At 44.9% G+C, this 22,721-nt stretch overlaps 3 protein-coding genes across 6 annotated transcripts in view; all 3 read left to right on the forward strand.

The window, feature by feature from the left end:
* Window positions 1-1,626: 1,626 nt before the first annotated feature.
* LOC311350724 (uncharacterized protein) lies at window positions 1,627-5,239 on the forward strand. 4 transcript variants are annotated; one of them, XM_084470795.1, is made up of 6 exons: window positions 1,977-2,102; window positions 2,205-2,262; window positions 2,348-2,447; window positions 2,929-3,026; window positions 3,317-3,381; window positions 4,624-5,239. In XM_084470795.1, the coding sequence occupies exons 1-6, from the start codon at window positions 2,050-2,052 to the stop codon at window positions 4,700-4,702; spliced, it is 453 nt and encodes a 150-aa protein (XP_084326921.1). In that variant the 5' UTR covers window positions 1,977-2,049; the 3' UTR covers window positions 4,703-5,239. The 4 variants fall into 4 exon arrangements, 1 of the variants encoding a protein (XP_084326921.1); XR_014636678.1 differs by lacking the exon at window positions 1,977-2,102 and adding an exon at window positions 2,626-2,732 and having other exon boundaries at window positions 2,127-2,262; window positions 4,624-5,020; XR_014636677.1 differs by adding an exon at window positions 2,626-2,732 and having other exon boundaries at window positions 1,627-2,447; window positions 4,624-5,019.
* A 4,130-nt stretch (window positions 5,240-9,369) lies between these two features.
* The window catches only part of LOC311350625 (uncharacterized protein), a gene marked incomplete at both ends in the record, with an annotated part of 53,991 nt that continues 40,639 nt past the window's right edge, over window positions 9,370-22,721 (forward strand). The window contains 2 exons of the mRNA XM_084470690.1: window positions 9,370-9,461; window positions 9,615-9,731. Of these exons, the coding sequence (XP_084326816.1) occupies window positions 9,370-9,461; window positions 9,615-9,731 (209 nt within the window). The remainder of the gene's footprint in view (window positions 9,462-9,614; window positions 9,732-22,721) is intronic.
* On the forward strand, window positions 10,837-20,986 carry LOC311350073 (NLR family CARD domain-containing protein 3-like; the record flags this gene model as incomplete). Its single annotated transcript, XM_084470111.1, has 6 exons — window positions 10,837-10,939; window positions 13,059-14,856; window positions 15,468-15,641; window positions 16,097-16,270; window positions 17,107-17,153; window positions 20,365-20,986. 6 exons carry the CDS (start codon window positions 10,837-10,839, stop codon window positions 20,919-20,921), a joined length of 2,853 nt encoding a protein of 950 aa, XP_084326237.1. The 3' UTR covers window positions 20,922-20,986.

Here is a 22,721-nt window from a genome sequence, read left to right on the forward strand (position 1 = left end):
GTCAACCTCGTTTATGTTTTGGAGACACCTTGCGCTCCATCAATCACCAACGTCGGACAACACCGGAAAGAGTTCTGAGAATTTTGGACACAATTTGAATCTGACACCTCAGGTAGGTATTATGGCTTATTTTACAGTACCTTGTTTGGCTTTGTATTCCTTTCAGTATTGTAAACCTTTGTGTATAATGCACAATCTAATAACTGAAAATAAAGGGGGGTTATCTTTAACCTGGTACGGGGCAATCTTTAACCTGGCATGGGGCACTAAGTGTGAGGGGCAATCTTTAACCTGGCCTGGGTCACTACATATGAGAGAGGCAATCTTTGCATGTCATGGGGTACTGTGTGTGAGGGGCAGTCTTTGCCTATGCACGGGGCACTACAGTGTGAGAGTGGTGATCTTTAACCTTGCATGTGGCACTAAGTGTGAGGGGGCAATCGTTGCCCTGGCATGGGGCACTAAGTGTGAGACGGGCAATCTTTGCATTGCATGGGGCAATACTTCATGTGAGGGGCAATCGTTGCCCTGGCATGGGGCACTGTGTGAGAGGGGCAATCGTTGCCCTGGCAAGGGGCACTATGTGTGAGAGGGGCACTCGTTGCCCTGGCATGGGGCACTATGTGTGAGAGGGGCAATCGTTGCCCTGGCAAGGGGCACTCGGTGTGAGAGGGGCAATCGTTGCCCTGGCAAGGGGCACTATGTGTGAGAGGGGCAATAGTTGCCCTGGCATGGGGCACTATGTGTGAGAGGGGCAATCGTTGCCCTGACACGGGGCACTATGTGTGAGAGGGGCAATAGTTGCCCTGGCATGGGGCACTATGTGTGAGAGGGGCAATCGTTGCCCTGACACGGGGCACTATGTGTGAGAGGGGCAATAGTTGCCCTGGCATGGGGCACTCAGTGTGAGAGGGGCAATCGTTGCCCTGGCAAGGGGCACTCAGTGTGAGAGGGGCAATCGTTGCCCTGGCAAGGGGTACTCTGTGTGAGAGGGGCATTCTTTAACCTGGTACTGGGCACTACATGTGTGAGGGGCAATCTTTCTACTTCTACTTGGCTTGTATTACATTAACATTTAAATTTTCAGCTATAGCAGGACACTACTCTTCCTGAAACACCCTTAAGTGTCTTTTGGTCTGACTTTTCTGGATGACTCAAGTCTGTGGCCTAAATCAAAGAAATAACAAAGTGGGTGTTCAATACAGCAAGAGCCTGGAGCGATCTAGCATCTGGATCTCAATTTGACCGTTCTACACACTGGACAGGATGACTTGATTGTCATGTAGCTTGGACTCCGGTGTGACTGAATCATGCAAACAATGGGAAGCGACAATGGCTACTTGGTACAATGGATGATGGACTAACGGCATTCCGAATGGACAGAATCGGATGAGAAACCAACCAACTGACTGAAGATGGAAGATGAACCAGTCTGCGACGTGGCTTCCCTACCTAACCTCAACATGATGGACTGCTGGCAAGCCCTCTGGTTCTCCTGTACTCCTGCCCTGAGATCCAAGTCTTTTCTTTCTCTGGCTGAATTGTAACGACGAGGCTAGTTGGACCTGGGAGATGGGTCCCCCTTGAATCGGAAACCATCTTGGAAACATCCCAACTAGCATCCCTGTCGAGCTGCAGTTGTGCTCTTCTTCAGTGGAGGTGGAAGTGGAGGTGAAGAAAGCCTCACTGGGGCTTCAAGGTCTATGAAGAGGAACGTTGAAATGTGCTCCATGATTCTCTCCTGTAAGAGCTGGGTTGTATTCTAGTCGCCGAGAGGGGGAGCCTCACAGCCTACCCGTTGGCGTTTCTCCTTGGGGAGTCCCTGTCACTGTCTTGACGGACGTTCCAGGTCATGTAACTGATGTCACGACAGCCTTTTGAAAACTTGGTTTCTCCTGAGGGGGAACGGCTACAGAACTGTAGGCGTCAGATGGCACAGTATCCCAGCATGCATCTCTGGTCAATCAGATCACACCCTGATCAGTAAGGCAACGCTCATGCGATGTGCATGCAATGTTTCAGAGAGTAGTAAGGAAGTAGACAAAAGGCATGAGAACAGTTTGTTATTTTGTACTGTTGTCAGCCTTGTTTATGGGTGGGAATTATTTGCTAAATGGGGGGGATATGAAATGTATAGTCAATTATTTGTACATGAACCAACAGCAACAAACTACTAGATCTGCTCAAGGTAAGTCTGTTGGCTGTATTTTGCAACGAGACGACCAAAGCACCCCAAGATCTCCATCGTCATTCCAGCTCAAGGTAAGGGGGTTCTGCGTGGGGGTTGGTAGTTAGATTCAAGACCGCTATGTGCACGGGTCTATAAAGATGCTGTCTGACTTCACAGGATCTCCAGGACCAGGGTGGACCAGAGGCTGAGGACCAGCAGGTGACCAGATCCCCAAGACCAGGCATGGGAGACCAGAGACCAGATCCCGTTGGACCAGGTATGGGGCACCAGGGATGATGATGATGATACAACATTGGATTTGTATAGCGCTTTTCTCAAACTCAAAGCACTTAATTAGACTGTAGGGTAACTAGATCCCCTAGACCAGGCCTGGGGCACCAGGGTAGACTACTAGAGGCTGGGGACCAGCAGCTAACTTGATCTCCCTGGACCAGGCACGGGGTACCAGGCTAGACCGGAGGCTGGGGACCAGTGGGTATCCAGATCCCCCTGGACCAGGAATGGGAGACCGGAGGATATAGACCTGATCCAGCTGGACCAGGTATGGGGCACCAGGGTGGACTGTAGGGTAACTAGATCCACTAGAGCAGGCCTGGGGCACCAGGGTGGACTGTAAGGTAACTAGATCCCCTAGAGCAGGCCTGGGGCACCAGGGTGGACTGTAGGAGCTGGGGACCAGCAGCTAACCAGATCCCCCCCCCCCCCCCCCCCCCCCGGACCATATCCCTCTCGTTCAGGCATGGGGTACCAGGCTGGACCGGAGGCTGGGGAGCAGAGGGTATCCAGATCCCCCTGGACCAGGAATGGGGCACCAGGCTGGACCGGAGAACGGAGGGTAACCATCACCAAGCACTTGACACCTGGAGGTTCTTTTTAATTATTTGATCCTTTTAATTAACGATCGTAGAGGGTGTTAATTAATTTTTCCTTCAGATTTTTCATTCTGTGAATTTTAGCCAAAGCTGTGATTTGAGGTAATTAAGGTCACATCAGCTGCTACTATTACTGTAGTTTATCCAGCATACATCTAGGTGGACACTAAAACACAACTAAAACATAACAGCTGGTCACACTCACACCTGGTGACGTAACATCACCCTTTTAATGTGTTTGTATTGTGAACAGATGAAGCTGACGACCCACCAGGAGCGAGACGAGGACTACGATGGGACTGCTCAAGTCTTTGGAAGGTTAACAGCTTTTTTACATCGTTTCACCACCAGAGCTATGCTGTTAAATTCACAGAATGTTTTACTATAGTCCTGAATTACAAATTCCCAGGTGTGCATGTTTCATGTTGAAGTTTAAAATATGAAATTTATCTTCTAGTCTATCTTCTACTTTCAAGACAGCGCTTTGATTCTGAATTATTTAAACGAGGTGTCCAAAGAATAAAAAACTACTAACAGTTTAGAATTCTCAAAAGTATTTTCTTTAAGTATAATTATTTACAATTTCAACACACATTGTATTAACTAAAAAAATCGTGGACAAAATGATCAGGAACCCTGGGCTGAGGAGAGCTGATGGAGGAGCCACCTATCTGGAGGGAGACCCAGAATGTGGTTAGCCTCATAGCTGGACATCATTAGCCTCATAGCTGGACATTGTTAGCCTCCTAGCATAATTTATATTGTTAGCGTCATAGCATAATGGATATCGTTTACCTCATAGCGTTATCTATATTGTTAGCCTCATAGTATAATTGAGATTGTAGCATAATAGCATAATTGATTTCATTAACCTCATAGCATAATCAATATCAGTAGCCTCAAAGCATAATCAACATTGTTAGCCTAATGGCATCATTTATATCGTTAGCCTCAAAGCATAATGGATATCGTTAGCCTTTTAGCATAATGGATATAAGCCTCATAGGCCTCATAGGGTAATCGACAACGGTAGCCCCACAGCATAATCTACATCGGTAGTCCCATAGCGTTATCAACATTGTTGGCCTCCTGGCATAATTTATATTGTTAGCTCCATAGCATAATGGATATCGTTTACCTCATAGCGTTATCTGTATAGTTAGCCTCATAGTATAATTGATATTGTAGCATAATAGCACAATTGATTTCATTAGCCTCATAGCATAATTGATTTCATTAGCCTCATAGCATATCATATCGTTAGCCTCATAGCATAATTGATTTCATTAGCCTCATAGCATAATCATATCGTTAGCCTCATAGCATAATTGATTTCGTTAGCCTCAAATCATAATCAATATCGTTAACCTCAGTGTTATCTAGATCGTTAGCCTCATAGTATAATTGATATTGTAGCATAATAGCATAATTGATATCATTAGCCTCATAGCGTAATCGTCATCGGTAGCTTCATAGCGTAATGGACATCGTTGGCCTATGGCTAACAACATAGATTATGCTACAAGGCTAACGATTTGTGTTTTTCCTCCAACATTTCAGTGACCCACCGACGGCGCCTCATCAGAGCTGGACGGTGGAGACTTCGGATTCAACGTCTACCTCGCAGGACGTGACTTAAGTCACAGGTTGTCAAGGGTTCCTTGTTCTTACGAGGGTTCCTGGTTCTTTCGAGGGTTCCTTCATGGGTTCCTCATGGTTCAGTGTTAGGGACAGAGTTAGGGTCAGATGGTCTCACGATGAACCAATGGTTTTTGAATCCCATTCCAGAATTGTTTCACTGTGCGCACAGTTGTTGAAATGTATAATGATGTTTTATGATATAAAATAATTTAAAACTACCTATTTGTGTGGCTTGTTGTGCGGTAATTTTTATTATACACATGCCTGTTACCCTAATAAGGTAAGGTAACCTCCCCCCTCCCCTATCCCTCCTCCCCATACCCTAACCTCCCCCTCCCCTATACCCAGCCCCTTCCCTATACCATATCCTCCCCCTTCCCTATACCCTAACCTCCCCCTCCCCTATACCCTATCCTCCTTCCTCCCCTTTACCCTCACCTCCACTCTATCCTCACCTCCTCCACCCTTCCATATACCATAACCTCCCCCCTTCCCTATCCCCTCACCTCCCCGCTACCCTAATCTCCCTCCTCCCCTATCCTCCCCCTTCCCTATACCCTCAGCTCCTCTACCCTAACCTCCCCATACCCTAACCTCCCCCCTCCCGTATACCCTCCCCTCTGTCCTAACCTCCCTCCTCTATCCTCCCCTATACCCTATCCTCCCCCTCACCTCCTCCCTCCCCCCTCTCCTAACCTCCCCCCTCCTCTATACCCTTACCTTCCCTATACCCTAACCTCCCCCCTCCTCTATACCCTTACCGCCCCCTCCCCTATAACCTCTCCTCCCGCCCTTACCTCCCCCCCTCCCTATACCCTAACCTCTTCACTCCCCTATACCCTAATCTCCCTCCTCCCCTATACCCTCACCTCCCCTCTATCCTAACCTCTTCCCTCCCCTACCCTCCCCCCTCCCCTATACCCTCACCTCCCCTCTATAAGTATTTGGCAACGCTGTCAATAAGTAGGACTCTGTCAGAAGCGTGTGATGTGGAGAACAATCTATCTTTTCTTTCTTTTTCTTTTTTCTTTAAAAAAAAAAAAAAAATATATATAGGTTTGTTTGAAATGTTCAATCTCAAGTGCAATGCCAATTGCAACCTCATGCATACAAAGTCAATTATTCCTCTTGGCAATATTTACTAATTGACTTACTAATATGTGTTATGTAAATGAGTTTGGCTGCCAGTCAGGAGAAGGCCTCACCAGGAAATAGCTGTTGCTGGAACCGCCCTAACGACCGACTGACACCATGAGACACATCTTCATCAGGGAGAAACTGACGCCAGCCTTAAGATACAGACCAGCACATAGGAATCAGACAGCATGGACCTGCCACCCTTATGGACCCTTTATCACATTATTGAATACATTCAGTTAATAATCAGTGGAACAACTTAATAATGAGCAGTGAAGACAGTGAAGTAGCTGAGATCTAAACCGGTATAAACCTGTACTGTTTTAACCTGTTTAAAATGCTTTTCCAATGAAAACCCATTAAAGTGAAGGTCAGCCACCATCTCGCTGTGTTTGAGATCAACAGAGTGATGGTATGAATGGAGGCGCGGCCGCCACAGGTTTGGTATGAGGAAGAAGACGTCTGGTAAGAATTTGATCTTTGTGAGATTGTACTGATCACCTGGAACACTGGAGAGGCCTTCTCTAGGTCACGTGTTTCTATTCTCTACATTATCTACATTTCTCTCCATGGAAATCATGGGAACACTTTACAATAAGGTACATTAATACATTAAATACCTTAATAATAAAACATTAACCATGAATTTACATTAGTTAATGCAGTCATAAACAGTTAATGAATAGTAATCATTTCATAATGGTGTTCATGTTTACTAATAGTGTCCCTGTGAACTAAATACACATGTTAACCGTATTGTTTCCCATGCTGATAGTGTATAATACTGGTTATTACTGCATTCACTAATGTTAATGAATGTTTCATTAATGTATGGTAAAGTGTTCATGAATTCCTGGTATTTATTTTCTGTAACTGAGGAGGACGTGTGAGGCGATGCATCAGAGTGTCTCTACCTGCTGTTTGAACCATCAAGTGTCTCTTTGTATTTCTCTGAGCTTCTAGACATCACAGCTCTGTCCATCGTTCCTATTTTAATAAAGTGGTTATTCTTCATCACTGAGTGAAGTTATGGAACAGCAGCCTATAAGAGGTTAAAGAGGTTAGTCTGACAGGAGTTTAAACTGGGAGGGGAACTGGACCAACTGGTTGGTTCACATCATCCTTTCCTTGTTGTTGTGTTGGACGGTTTGGTGCTGAGCTCTTCATCACAGCAGGGAGAAGACGAGGTACTGTAGTCACCACGCTCCGTCATATCATAATTCATAGGTTATATTTATGAAAACATAATGTAATGTAATGTAATGTTACTGCTTTGTAAACTTTGGTCTACTTGACACTTCTCACATTGTTAATTAATTGGTTTGTATGTCGACATTTTCTTGCATGAAAAATGTATTCATCTTTATTCAAACTATTTATCAAATAAGGATTTGAATATTATGTTTAATATTATTAATACTATTACGACTTACGAATAATTATAATACATTTATAAGTATTTTGTTTCAATTGTATTGTTATTATGATATCTGTTACAATTATTATTATTATTATTGAGTCATTATTATATATGTTTATATTATTATTATTATTATTAATAATAATATTATAATGATCATTTCAATTGTATTATTAATCTCATTGTCAGTATTGTCTTTGTGCGTGAGGAAGAGGGCCAGATCTGGGGATGGGGGTGTGGTCTAAACGTCAAGAGGAAGTCAGTAAAGCCATTTTTACCTACAAGCTCCACAAGAGGACTAAGTCATTTGAATGAGAGGCGAAATGTATCCTATTTTTATGAAATGCCAGTGTTTCTCAACCAAATGACTTGGGGTTCAAATTAGTTTATTAGAGTATAGATGCAGACAAAAGACAATTTGGATGGATGTGTAGGCCATCTATCTTTTGAAAATTGCACAAGTTCAAGTTTATTTTGTAGGTTATACTGCAGCATACAGTACAATGTGCATTGACATTCAGTAAGTCAGTAAAAAAAATATAACAAAAAAATACAGAGAGAGAGAGAGAAAGAGAGAGAGAGAGGGAGACAGGGGGGGAGGGAGAGAGAGAGAGAGAGAGAGAGAGAGAGAGAGAGAGAGAGAGAGAGGGGGGAGACAGGGGGGGAGGGAGAGAGAGAGAGAGAGAGAGAGAGAGAGAGAGAGGGAGAGAGAGGGAGACAGGGGGGGAGGGAGAGAGAGAGAGAGAGAGAATATGTAGTCCATTGTAGTTCTGTACTCCCAGTTGACACCTGAGTTTTTGCCATTTAGGCTGACAGGCTGTGCTTCCAGGACAAGCCAGACAAGACAAGACAAGACAAGACATGCCAGTGTTTCTCAACCAATGACTTGGGGTTCAAATGAGTTTATTACAGTATAGATGCAGACAAAGGACAATTTGGATGGATGTGTAGGCCATCTATCATCTATCTGTCTGTGTGTCTGTGTGTCTGTCTGTCTGTCTAGCTGTCTGTGTGTCTGTCTAGCTGTCTATCTGTCTGTGTGTCTATATATCTATCTATATCTACCTATAGATATCAATCTTATTCACTTCAGAATGTCCCCTTGCGACCTCTGCTGACAGAAAAAGAGAATTGCATCCTTGGACAAAAAACAATTACACAGGAATACATCAAAAATGCTCTATAATAGCTTATCCCCGTCTGATTTAGAAAATGTATGAACACAGGGTGGTACAACAGACATATTTTGGGAAAGTCAAGAAAGTAGGGATTTGGACCGACCACCCCCCCTCGTGCCTCAATGGTTGAAAAAGCGCACTAAAGTGCCCTCAATAGTGAAGAAAATGAGAGGAAGGGCCTTATTGGCTGCCCTTTACACGTGCAATGATTGGGTGCCCTCTAGGTGCCCCTTCATACAATAAGTGATGATGATGTGCCCTCTAGAGCAACGTGCCTTAATGAGGGCCCTGCTAGTGCCCCTCTGCCCGTCCGGTGCCTCCATGGTTGAAGAAGTGTTGCTAAAGTGCCCTCTACAGGGGTGACAACGAGAGGAAGGGCCTTATTGGCTGCCCTTTACACGTGGAAAAACATATTGAGTGCCCTCTAGTGGCGCGTTTCCACTACTAAGCTCCGACTGCTAAGCTCCCAAATCATAGCTTTGTCATGGACATTATCACGCCTGGGTGTGTGTTTGTGGAACAAATGTTAGTAGTTCCCTCTGTGTTTTACTTAATGAAGGTGTTTGTGGAATAAACATTGTAAAGGTTTTATAGTTCCCTGTGTGGTTTTATCATAGAGGTGTGGTTATCATTTTAATTGTCAGTACCATGTCATTAATTACTTTGATCTGGATCTCCTCATAATAACGTAGTGCTAATCTTAATGAGGGCGAGGACTATTTCATCATACATGATGCCTCATAGCTTTTTGCGCGCTGGTGGGGCCTCATGTTGTGCAGAATGTGCCCTTTTTATTTTTTCGCCCCTGCCCTTCAAACTGTCTGAGTCCACCACTGATAAGCAGGTTCTATAAAAGCAGGGAATAACCAAACACTGAATGACCAGAGGAACAATATGTAGTTGTGTTTGTGTCCAGGTCTCCAGTCTACTATGGATGAGGAGAGAGAGGAGAGAGAGGAGGGGGGTCCTACCTCTAAGACCACTCTGTCTGGGGAACATGGCCGCCAGAGCAAAGCTAAGAGGTAAGAAGAGGATCTCTCACTGTCTGTGACTGTTGTCCATCTCAGAGCTCTGCAGTGATACATCATGACACCATCATTAGTCTGAGTAAAAGCTGTGAGTGTGTGTGTGTGTGTGTGTGTGTGTGTGTGTGTGTGTGTGCGCGTGTGTTGAAGCCCAGGGCAGCAGCAGAGAGCAGACTCCCCTGGACCCAGCTGTGTCTCCATGAAGAGTGACCGCTCTATGGGTCTACCTGTTGTGTTTAAAGATGGACGCCCCTCCAGAGAGGAGAGGTAGGAGTTTCAAACAGACGATGAAAACTGACCACTTGATATCAGACTCTACTGATCAGATGCAACAAGGCAGGAGAAAATTAAATGTTGTGGACCTTCAAACTCTGTTGATTCAGTGTTGTCTCTCTGGACATCCAATAATCAGAGTGTTCTTAATAGTGATGTTCCCCTGCTCTTTTTTTTTGTGTGTGTGTGTGTGTGTGTGTGTGTGTGTGTGTGTGTGTGTGTGTGTGTGTGTGTGTGTGTGTGTGTGTGTGTGTGTGTGTGTGTGTGTGTGTGTGTGTGTGTGTGTGTTGAAGCCCAGAGCAGCAGGAGGGAGCAGACTCCTCTGGACCCAGCTGTGTCTCCATGAAGAGTGACCGCTCTATGAATCGTCCTCCTAACTTTAAAGATGGACGCCCCTCCAGAGAGGAGAGGTAGGAGTTTCAAACAGACGATGAAACAGACCACTTGATATCTGACCCATATCTGAGTTCATCAGAACTGTTTCTCCCCCGGCTTGTCATCAGAATATGGATCAGTTGTTCTTCAGCCTGAGCACTACTGGAGTTGACGTCTTTCAGCAAGAGGACCCTGCTCCTCGTACCTCCAGCTCACTCACTTTCCTCATTCTCATCCTCGTCGTCAATCCGCTTATCTGGGGTCGGGTCGCGGGGGCAGCAGCTCCAGCAGGGGGCCCCAGACTTCCCTTTCCCGGGCCACATTGACCAGTCCTGACGGGGGGATCCCGAGGCGTTCCCAGGCCAGTGTTGAGATATAATCCCTCCACCTAGTCCTGGGTCCTCCCCGAGGTCTCCTCCCTACTGGTGGTGCCTGGAACCCCTCCCTAGGGAGGCGCCCAGTGGGCATCCTTACCAGATGAACCACCTCAACTGACTCCTTTCTAGGCAGAGGAGCAGCGGCTCTAATCCAAGTTCCTCACGGATAAAAGCCTAAAGTACCGTACAGACCTGAGTATTAGACCACCTTGATTACAAGACAACCCCCACTTTTTAAAGACTTATTTTTGGTGAAATCGTTTTTTTATAAATAAAAAAAAAGAATCATTTGATTTGAAAAATCATGATAATTAAAACACAACCTTGTTCAGATCAGAACATCCAGGATGCTCTTCTGTCCGTCCACTCCCAGAGAGGAGAGATGTGGAGGGGTGCGCCCAGACAGACACTGTGAGAAAAGAACCTCCACTAAGACCACCCAACCCAAGAGTTCACAGGACAGGAAGTAGGGCTGAACCATTTGGGGAAATCATCGAATTGTGATTATTTTGACCAATATTGTGATTGCGATTTAATATGCGATTTTTTTAAAATTTATTAAGTTCCTTATGTTCTGTGTTATTCACTAAAAAAGCAATAAATCATTCTGTAGTATGGCCAACACAACATTGGAAGCAGTCAACATATAAACTGCTCTTTCCTTTAGGCCAGGCCGATGTGTTGAGATGAGTTGATTATATAACATCTTTATTTAACTATTGAATGGTAAAAGAAAAATAAATATGAATCTGACTGATCTCCAGTCAGTAACGGTAACAAATCACCCAACAAAAAAAAGTTTTTTTTTTTTTTTAATCACAGCCTTTGCGATTTGCATATCACGTTCTATTACATCGTGATTTCAATTTGAATTTGATTAATCGTTCAGCCTTAACAGGAAGTGTGTGGAACTTAAGCCATCTGCAGTGACGGCAGGAAGCCGTCTGCTACTGTGTGCTACTGGTGCGGTGTGAGGTTTAAAAATATATAATTATGCAACCATTGACAAGCTTAGTGACACGTTTCCATCCAAAGTGAAAAAAAACACCTTTTGAGTGGAAACAAGTTTCATTGTGACAAGTTGTGTCGTTCTCCCCAAACCTTGCTCACACACCAGGCCACTAAGATCCTCTGAGACCAATAGGTTAATTATCCCCAGAGTCAACACGAAACATGGGGAAGCAGGATTTAGTTACTATGCAACAAATAGCTGGAATAAACTCCCTGAGGATTTAAGACTTGCCCCAACTCTGACAGCTTTTAAAACAAGACTGAAGACTTTTATGTTTGCTTTAGCTTTCTGCTAAATCTTAAATCTACAATGCTTCTATTTTTTATTTTATTAGTAACTTTGCCTTTATTTTCTCACTTTCTAAAATGCAATTTTTAAAACTCTGCCTTTCTAAAATGTTTTTTAAACTTTGCCATTATTTTTTATCTATTTTACTTTTTACTTATCTATTATTTTATTTTATTGTATGACAATGTTTATATATGAAGCACTTTGAGTCTGCCTTGTGTATGAAAAGTGCTATATAAATAAAGTTGCCTTGCCTTATCACCAGGAAGACAGAATGTAGATAGACTTTTAAAAGTCTAGACCTCGGACACAAGACAACCACACTTTGTCAGACGCAATTCCAGGGAAAAAAACTCATCCTATAATCAGGTCAATACGGTCATTCTAAATTAGTATTCCACGTGTATCGCCTATGAAATTCTATGTAAGAAAATGATTAGTTATTGAATGATACTATTTCATATATATAAATAAAGGAACGAGTTAGGAGAAATGTTTTTTAACAAATTATTTTATAGCCTGTGCATTTGTGTATTTGATCCAAACATCTCCACAATAATCAGTAATCTCATCTCAACCAAGATAACTGTTATTTGTGTGTGTGTGTGTGTGTGTGTGTGTGTGTGTGTGTGTGTGTGTGTGTGTGCGTGCTCCACAGACACCAGAGGAGGTCAAAGGTTCCCAGTGGTCCGTCTGTACAGCAGCAACACACAGAGTTGAAGGTGTGTAAATGTACAACACTGAGTTCAGTCATGAATGACATGTGAACAACATCTCTCCTGGAGCTAACAGTCTCCAGGCTTCCCTCTTCAGACCAGCAGGACGTGAATCCAGGACAGACGCTTCTGATGTCCTCAGTTAGTTACATTAAAGCATTAAAACACAGTAAAGTTCTCATTGATGTTTGTTCTGTTCCAGCGGATCAAGGAGAACGCACACGCTTTTCTAGACAAGGAGGTGGAGAAGCTCTGGAGGGTTCTCTTCCCAGATTACCCACAATGCTCAGAGAGCCAGAGGGAGGAGGGGGAGGAGGAGATGGATGGTGAGGAAGAGGAGCAGAGGAGGCGCGCCAGAGAGGGAGTGGAAGACATCACACTGCTCTGCATGAAGCAGTTGAAGCTGGAGGAGCTGGCTGACACACTGAGGAGTAAGATACTCTTATTTTGAAAACAGATTTAGATTTATGATCATTATTTTTAAACAGGGCACTAAGAGTAAAAAAGCCGGAGTACTAATTTGATACATCAATTATTTTGTTTTCTAATGTAGAAAGTGTTGCTGCTGAGTGCCAACATAAGATCAAGTCTCATCTGAAGGAGAAGACCCAGTGTGTGTTTGAGGGAATCGCTAAAGCAGGAGAGTCAAGACCTCTGAATGAGATCTACACAGAGCTCTACATCACAGAGGGAGGCAGTGGAGAGGTCAACAAGGAACATGAGGTCAGACTGATTGAAACAGCTTCCAGGAAACCAGCCAGAGAGGAAACACCAATCAGATGTGAAGACATCTTTAAACCCTTACCAGGAAAGGATCAACCAATCAGGACAATAATGACAACTGGAGTGGCCGGCATTGGTAAAACCATCTTAACACACAAGTTCACTCTGGACTGGGCTGAAGGCAAAACCAACCACGACATACACTTCATATTTCCCCTCACTTTCAGAGAGCTGAATTTACTGAGAGAAAAAAAGTTTAGCGTGGTGGAACTTCTTCATCACTTCTTTATTGAGACCAAAAAAACAGGAATCTGCAGATACGACCGGTTCCAAGTTGTCTTCATCTTGGATGGTCTGGATGAGTGTCGACTTCCTCTGGACTTCCAGAACAACCCGATCTGTACTGATGTCACAGAGTCCACCTCGGTGGACATGCTGCTGACAAACCTCATCAGGGGCGACCTGCTTCCCTCTGCTCGCATCTGGATAACCACACGCCCTGCGGCAGCCAATCAGATCCCTGCTGAGTGTGTTGACATGGTGACAGAGGTGAGAGGGTTCACTGACCCACAGAAGGAGGTGTACTTCAGGAAGAGATTCAGAGACGAGAAGCTGGCCAGCAAAATCATCTTCCACGTCAAGAACTCACGAAGCCTCTACATCATGTGTCACATCCCAGTCTTCTGTTGGATCACGGCTAGAGTTCTGGAGGACTTATTCAAATTAACCCGGGGAAAGGAAGTTATGCCCAAGACTGTGACTCAAATGTACATCCACTTCCTGAGGGTTCAGTACATACAGGGGGACATGAAGTATCATGGGAGAGCTGATACAGATTCACACTGTAGTTCAGAGTGCAGGAAGATCATTGTTTCTCTGGGAAAACTGGCTTTTAACCAGCTGGAGAAAGGAAACCTGATCTTCTATGAGGCAGACCTGTCAGAGTGTGGCATCGATATCAGAGCAGCCTCAGAGTACACAGGAGTGTTCACCCAGATCTTTAAAGAGGAGTGTGGGCTGTACCAGGACAGGGTGTTTTGCTTTGTCCATCTGAGCATCCAGGAGTTTCTGGCTGCCCTTTATGTCTTGCTGTCCTTCATCGACACTGGTGTCAATCTGCTCTCAGAAGATCAACCATCCAGGTGGTCTACTCTTATTAGAAAGAAATCTGATCTCCTCTACCAGAGTGCTGTGGACAAGGCCTTACAGAGTGAGAACGGACACCTGGACTTATTCCTCCGCTTCCTCCTGGGCCTCTCTCTGAAGACCAATCAGAGTCTCCTACGAGGTCTGCTGAGAGAGACAGGAATTAGCTCACAGACCAATCAGAATACAGTGTCTTACATCAAGAAGAGGATAAAGGGAGATCTCTCTCCAGAGAGAAGCATCAATCTGTTCCACTGCCTAAATGAGCTTAACGACCGTTCTCTACTGGAGGAGATCCAACAGTACCTGACATCAGGAAGTCTCTCTGGAGAATCTCTCTCTCCTGCTCAGTGGTCAGCTGTGGTCTTCATCTTACTGTCATCAGAAGAGGAGCTGGATGTGTTTGACCTGATGAAATACTCTGCTTCAGAGGAGGGTCTTCTGAGGCTGCTGCCAGTGGTCAAAGCCTCCAAAACATCTCTGTAGGTTCACCAATAACCTGTATTACAATAGACAACACAATACACACAGTACTACAATATAAAAGTTATATCAACATACAAAACATCTCTGTAGTTTAACTTATAACATGTTTTACAAAATATATAACACTAGAATATAAGTTGTAATAATATACAAACCATCTCTGTAGGTTCATTAATAACATGTACTACAATACACAACACAAGTTAAAGGTTACAATAATATACAAAACATTTCTGTATATGTTCTAAGACCTTGTATTACAACACATGCAACACAATAATACCAGAATAATATAAACATCTACAATACATGTCTGTTGGTCCAGGCGTAACAAATATACTCACTTATACAAGTATACAGAGACATAATTATATGATACAAAGATATTTACTTTGTTTAAAGGTGACATATTATACCACCAGGTGTGAGTGTGATTTTGTGAGAGCCGTTTAAAAAAAAAAAAAGGGTAATCACACTCACACCTGGTGGTATAATATGTCACCTTTAAATGAAAGCTGAACTGACATGTATTCAACCTACTTCATGTTAATAGTCATATAATTTCTGAAGAGTTACGTGTTCCTGTCTGTTTTTGTTTTGTTTAAAGGCTGACTGGCTGCCATCTGTCAGAGAGATGCTGTGAAGCTCTGGCCTCAGTTCTCAGCTCCAACTCCTCTAGTCTGAGAGAGCTGGACCTGAGTACCAATGATCTGCAGGATTCAGGAGTGAAGCTGCTCTCTGCTGGACTGAGGAGTCCACACTGTACACTGCAAACTCTCAGGTCAGTTTTAGTCAATGTGCAAAAACAATTAAACTAATTGTTGTATGAAATGTATTAATAATTATAATGTCAGTTTTACATAATGTGCAAACAGTTACGCCACAATGTTCCATATCAGAAGACATTTGATCGATTTCAAGTCGCCATTTTTGTTGATATAATGAGACTTATGTTATATTATTCAGTTATTCAGTGTGTAAATGATTGTTGAAGTTAAAGTTCTTCGTTACATTTTTGGATTTTTGGGAAATTATTTTGGACGTTCTGACCATAGACTGAATAGGTGTTCACTCTCGCCAATACATTTACACTGGTCTGTTCCCTGTTATCAAGACATTTTTACACAATGGTTCAGCATGTGTTGAACGTGTGTGTGTGTGTGTGTGTGTGTGTGTGTGTGTGTGTGTGTGTGTGTGTGTGTGTGTGTGTGTGTGTGTGTGTGTGTGTGTGTGTAGGTTGTCTGGCTGCCTGGTCACACAGGAAGGCTGTTTTTCTCTGGCCTCAGCTCTGCGCTCCAACCCCTCCCATCTGAGAGAGCTGGACCTGAGCTACAATCACCCAGGAGACTCAGGAGCTGCGCTGCTCTCTGCTGGACTGGAGGACCCACACTGGAGACTGGACACTCTCAGGTATGGAGAGGACAGCTCACCACTCAAGGACAATGTCTCCTACAATCAGTGGATCAGTGGACCATGTTACCGGTATATTATTAGATAATGTGCTTTCATTTAGAAGCAGCTATGATTATTGTTTCAGAAGTTAGAAATGTTAATATGTCTGTTATAAAGACAAAATGCTGCTCTCTTTGTTAACATGTGAATAATGTTTCCCTGTTTAAAGACAACATGCTGCTCTCTCTTTGTTAACATGTGAATAATGTTTCCCTGTCTAAAGACAACATGCTGCTCTCTCTTTGTTAACATGTGAATAATGTTTCCCTGTCTAAAGACAACATGCTGCTCTCTCTTTGTTAACATGTGAATAATGTTTCCCTGTCTAAAGACAACATGCTGCTCTCTCTTTGTTAACATGTGAATAATGTTTCCCTGTCTAAAGACAACATGCTGCTCTCTCTTTGTTAACATGTGAATAATGTTTCACTGTCTAAAGACAACATGCTGCTCTCTCTTTGTTAACATGTGAATAATGTTTCCCTGTCTAAAGACAACATGCTGCTCTCTCTTTGTTAACATGTGAATAATGTTTCCCTGTCTAAAGACAACATGCTGCTCTCTCTTTGTTAACATGTGAATAATGTTTCCCTGTCTAAAGACAACATGCTGCTCTCTCTTTGTTAACATGTGAATAATGTTTCCCTGTCTAAAGACAACATGCTGCGCTCTCTTTGTTAACATGTGGATAATGTTTCACTGTCTAAAGACAACATGCTGCTCTCTCTTTGTTAACATGTGAATAATGTTTCCCTGTCTAAAGACAACATGCTGCTCTCTCTTTGTCTCCCCAGTGTGGAGCACGGTGGAGAGTGGAGGATGAAACCAGCTCCACAGAGATGTAAGTGTCTGTTTAGTTTGATTCATCTCAACACACACTAACTATAGAGATGGAAAGTCCATCCACACAGCAGGAGGTGACGTCGGTTCAGTCAAATCATCCTGGGAATGAAGATGATGGTGGACATCACCTTCATCAAACTGTTGATGTATAATAATTATATTCTACAATAATCTATATTTCGTTCTCGTTTGATATTTGCTTCCTAGTGAATGTTACGCAGCATTAAGAAATATTAACCGTGAGCGGCCAGCCGTACGAGGGCTGAAACGTGTGCGAGTTTGACCCCCGTGTGCAGGGTTCTAAATTAACTTTTTTGATTACCAGCCAATTGGGCTGGTAACTTTCTAAAGTTACCAGCCAATCAGAATTTCCACTAGCCTAATTTTTTGTTGATATTTGTTGTTGATATTCTCAATGTCATCCCCTGCCTCCTTCCCCTTCTCGCCCCCAGACGTCTGTCCAACCAACCACCGCCGCGTTTAGTTTAACGCGGTGGTTCTCAAACTTTTTCGGTCATCCCCCACTTTGGACAAGGGGGGATTTTCAAGCCCCACCTGCCCCCATCGCCCCAACACAATGCTAATTTCCAAATTTATTGAAGTAACATCAAGTTACATCATGTTGTATCTAAATTCTAACGAAATAACATCAAATAACATCAAGTTCAACAATAGAGAAAATAAAAGTGCAGCTGTGTTATAACTTGCATCAAGTTCAACAATAGAGAAAATAAAAGTGCAGCTGAAAGAAAAAAGAGCGAGACTTCTCCGGTGCTGGATCTGATGCCTATTCAGGAGCGGAGGAGTCAACTAAAACCGTCCACAGTGGATGATGTGCTTTTTTGCACGGCAATCTAAAGCACCACGCCAAACACCACTAGTGTAATTCCCCGGCGTTCCATCTTATGTGTCTGATTTTCCTTTTGGTGCGGGTCGGGTGTTGGTATCAATTTATAGCGGGTCTGGTCGGGTGCGGAATGTAATTTGTGCTACTGTCGGAACACGGGTCGGATGTGGTTTTAAGTTTTGCGGGTAAGGACGGGTGCGGGTTTGCAAATAAGAGGCATGCAGGACTCTGCTCTGCTCATCTCTCTCCACTCCGCTCTGCCTCTGGCTCACACACACTCTGCCCCGGCCCCGCTCTTCCACCACTCGCCTCACTTTTTTAAATCCCCTTCAGCGCGAAACATGCATTTGCAACATCTTGCTCCGACTGTTTTTGACTGACTCATTTTAAAATGTTTAGCTACCCTGGCCTACACCCAAATTTAGGATTGAGTTGCAATCGGCAAGGCAGGTTAACGAGCACAGCGACGCGGCGCCCCCGATATAGAACGACCAGTTGGAGCGCGGCGACGGCACCTATTTTATTGCATGAACAAATATTGATGTATATCTTATATCGACATTCTGCTTGAAAATAGGAGATATGACTTTTGGCCCATATCGCCCAGCCCTACTGTCAAGCTTTCGCTCCTACCATAAGAAACATGGAGTTTTCAGTGACACTTCCTCCCGTTTGTCGCGCCCCACCTGCACGTCTCTATTCCCCACCAGTGGGGCGCGCCCCACACAACATCACGTAGCATCACGACAGTGCTCATGGGAAATGTAGTCAGTACTGCCCAGGGAGCGAGAACAGTACGACAATTCACCATGACGTCACAATTCGTTCTTCCGGGTGGCAAAAGCCGAAGCGTTCTCCGATGGCACCACTAGTAAACAAACCCTTCCATGTCATTTGACCAGGGCAGAGCGATCCAGAAAACAGAGTCAATGGCTTGAATGAATGGTTTTCTTCTTGCGAGGGCTACAGGACGTCTCATTAATATATATAAATATAACTTATATTATATTATATCAATATTGTCTACGTCATCGTTTCAACTTCAGATCAACAATGGTTTTATCTATGTAACTATGTTCACAGTAGCCGGCTGGATGGCTTCAGGTCAGTGGCAGCCGCTCGCGTTCTGCCACCCGGAAATGTCCTTACGGCTATTGTTTACTAACATTCTGAAGTGTCCTTACGGCTATTGTTTACTAACATTCTGAAGTGTCCTTACGGCTATTGTTTACTAACATTCTGAAGTGTCCTTACGGCTATTGTTTACTAACATTCTGAAGTGTCCTTACGGCTATTGTTTACTAACATTCTGAAGTGTCCTGACGGCTATTGTTTACTAACATTCTGAAGTGTCCTTACGGCTATTGTTTACTAACATTCTGAAGTGTCCTTACGGCTATTGTTTACTAACATTCTGAAGTGTCCTTACGGCTATTGTTTACAAACATTCTGAAATGCCGTGTAGAGTGGCTCTGAGATTGCCTCATGCATCACTGGCCAAACTGGCGTAAAGTAAGTTTTTATGAACACCCGCCAAAATGATTTTTAACCCGATATGATTTGTAGCTCCGATGCTACGTGTGAGGGCCGCCCAGCGAGGACCCCGCCCCCCCCCCCCCCCCCCCCCCATCCCATTTAGTAGATCTAAGGCCCAGACAGGACCAGTGCTTTAGTAGATCTAAGGCCCAGACAGGACCAGTGCTTTAGTAGATCTAAGGCCCAGACAGGACCAGTGCTTTAGTAGATCTAAGGCCCAGACAGGACCAGTGCTTTAGTAGATCTAAGGCCCAGACAGGACCAGTGCTTTAGTAGATCTAAGGCCCAGACAGGACCAGTGCTTTAGTAGATCTAAGGCCCAGACAGGACCAGTGCTTTAGTAGATCTAAGGCCCAGACAGGACGCCCGAGTGTTTTTCATTCAGCGAAACACAAGGAAGGTCTTACATTGTTTAGGAGATAAGGTAGGATATAATAATAACGACAATATCCGATGCCCCGCCCACAATCAGGACGGCGGCGGGAACAAGCAGCCTGTAGGGAACAGAGAGCGGAGGACTGTTAAGGGCTGGTTATGGTCCCACGTTCACGCAACGCAAGGGGGTGATGGACCCCTTACGTCCATGCGGACCCTCCTTGCGTCCACCGCGAGGGCCTGACGTGCGCCTCCCAAAAATTGTAACCTTCCGTCGAGGCGACCCAGCTGCAAGGGATGTGATTGGTCCACTCACTAAAACCCGACGCAAGACCAGAAAGGTTCAGGACTGCGTGGAAGCGTCTGCGGGGTCGTTGCGTCGTTGAGTCTCTCCTAGGGCACAATTCAGTGTAGAACCGGCCCTGGTAACGGTGTCTTGTTCTCCCCTCAGATGCCTGTGAACTCACACTGGACCCAAACACAGCCCACAGACAACTCTATCTGTCTGAGGACAACAGAAAGGTGACGCGGGTTAAAGAGGACCAGCCGTATCCTGATCACCCAGAGAGATTTGACCCCTTTCTCCAGGTGTTGGGAAGAGAGGCTCTGACTGGTCGCTGTTACTGGGAGGTAGAGTGGGAAGGAGGTGTTGTAATAGGAGTGACATACAGAGGAATCACAAGGAGAGGAGAGGGTGATGACAGCAGGATTGGATGTAACAACAAGTCCTGGTGTCTTCATTGTTATGATGACCGTTACTCTGCCCGGCACAACAATATACCAACCTCCATCCGTCTCCCCCCCGCTGGCTCTACCAGAGTAGGAGTGTATCTGGACCGGCCTGCTGGCACTCTGTCCTTCTACAGAGTGTCCCCAGGTGGAGGAGGGTCCTCAGACACACTGACACACATCCACACCTTCAGGACCTCCTTCACCCAGGAGGACCTCCTCCCTGGGTTTGGGTTTATGACTCATGGTATCTCAGTCTCTCTGAGTCAGTTGTATTGACACACACACACACACACACACACACACACACACACACACACACACACACACACACACGTTCTGTTGTTTTTCATATCATATCTTTGGCTTCCTCTACAGTTATTAAAAATATTATGCATTGAGCTTCCTCTACAGTTAGAAAGATTAATTGTTCAGAAGAGGAGAGTTTGATGATGAAAGCTATTTTAAAAAGGTGTGTTTTCAGTGATGCTCAATAAATCCCTCAGTTATCAGTAATTATTACATTTCTATCTTTAGTGATCGCTCTATTGGTAAATTCTGTAGTATATTTGTATCAAACACTTTATTATTCTTGTACAAACACAGTCAAGTTGCTTTATATTATGTTGATGTTGATTTGATTTATGACGATGATTTAAACAGTCCTTAACTTGACTGAAACAAGCAGAGTCATGGATCGGGATAGATAGTGTATTAAATGTACTGAGGTTATGAATCTGGATAGATAGTGTATTAAATGTACTGAGGTTATGAATCTGGATAGATAGTGTATTAAATGTACTGGGGTTATGAATCTGGATAGATAGTGTATTAAATGTACTGGGGTTATGAATCTGGATAGATAGTGTATTAAATGTACTGGGGTTATGAATCTGGATAGATAGTGTATTAAATGTGTTTTTTAAGTAATTTAAGTAATTTATTGTTCAAGCTACAAAAACCAATAATCATGTTTAAATGAATGATGTTTGTATGTAGTTTTTTAAACAGAAATAAAATAAAGTTGGTGCTATAACCGAGTATGGCCACTAGATGGTAGTGTTTCTAATTTATTCTAATTGTATGAATAGGGGCCGGGGGGGCGGGGGGCCGGGGGCGGAGCCCTTGACCCCCTCCTGCTAAACCGTTTGGGCCGCCTGATAACGGCCACCATACGTTACTTGTCTTGTCTGTCTGTCAACGTCCAGATGAGCTTGAGACGGTCCACTGTGACCCGCTCTGGTTCCCCCCCCAGGTCCACCACAAAGCTCTTAGCTCCGCCTCCAGGACGCGGGAGGGTCCACCGTATGGGGGCTGTGAGGGAGTCCCATGGCTGTGGCGGCGGATGAAGACGTGTCTGGCCCACAGCAGGTCCTTGGGCACGTAGGACCGGGGAGCGCAGTGGCGAGATGTCGGGATGGGGACCAAGGCCCCAGCGACGCCCCGGGACCCCGCCTGATGAGAGTCGGCCGACCAGGGGGACGCGGCCTCTGGGAGGAACTCCCCCGGAGCTGGCAGTGGCTGGCCCTACACCAGCTCGGCGGAGGAGGTCTGGAGGTCCTGGAGGTCTGGTCCTCCTCCTGGTCTGGTCCTCCTCCTGGTCTAGTCCTCCTCCTGGTCTGGTCCTCCTCCTGGTCTAGTCCTCCTCCTGGTCTGGTCCTCCTCCTGGTCTGGTCCTCCTCCTGGTCTAGCCCTCCTCCTGGTCTGGTCCTCCTCCTGGTCTGGTCCTCCTCCTGGTCTAGTCCTCCTCCTGGTCTGGTCCTCCTCCTGGTCTGGTCCTCCTGGTCTAGTCCTCCTCCTGGTCTGGTCCTCCTCCTGGTCTGGTCCTCCTCCTGGTCCTCCTCCTGGTCTAGTCCTCCTCCTGGTCCGGTCCTCCTCCTGGTCTGGTCCTCCTCCTGGTCCTCCTCCTGGTCTGGTCCTCCTCCTGGTCTAGTCCTCCTCCTGGTCTGGTCCTCCTCCTGGTCTGGTCCTCCTCCTGGTCCTCCTCCTGGTCTGGTCCTCCTCCTGGTCCGGTCCTCCTCCTGGTCTGGTCCTGGTCTGGTCCTCCTCCTGGTCCTCCTCCTGGTCTGGTCCTCCTCC

Source organism: Micromesistius poutassou (genome assembly GCF_964030765.1).
Source record: "Micromesistius poutassou genome assembly, chromosome: 7".
Classification (NCBI taxonomy): Eukaryota; Metazoa; Chordata; class Actinopteri; order Gadiformes; family Gadidae; genus Micromesistius; species Micromesistius poutassou.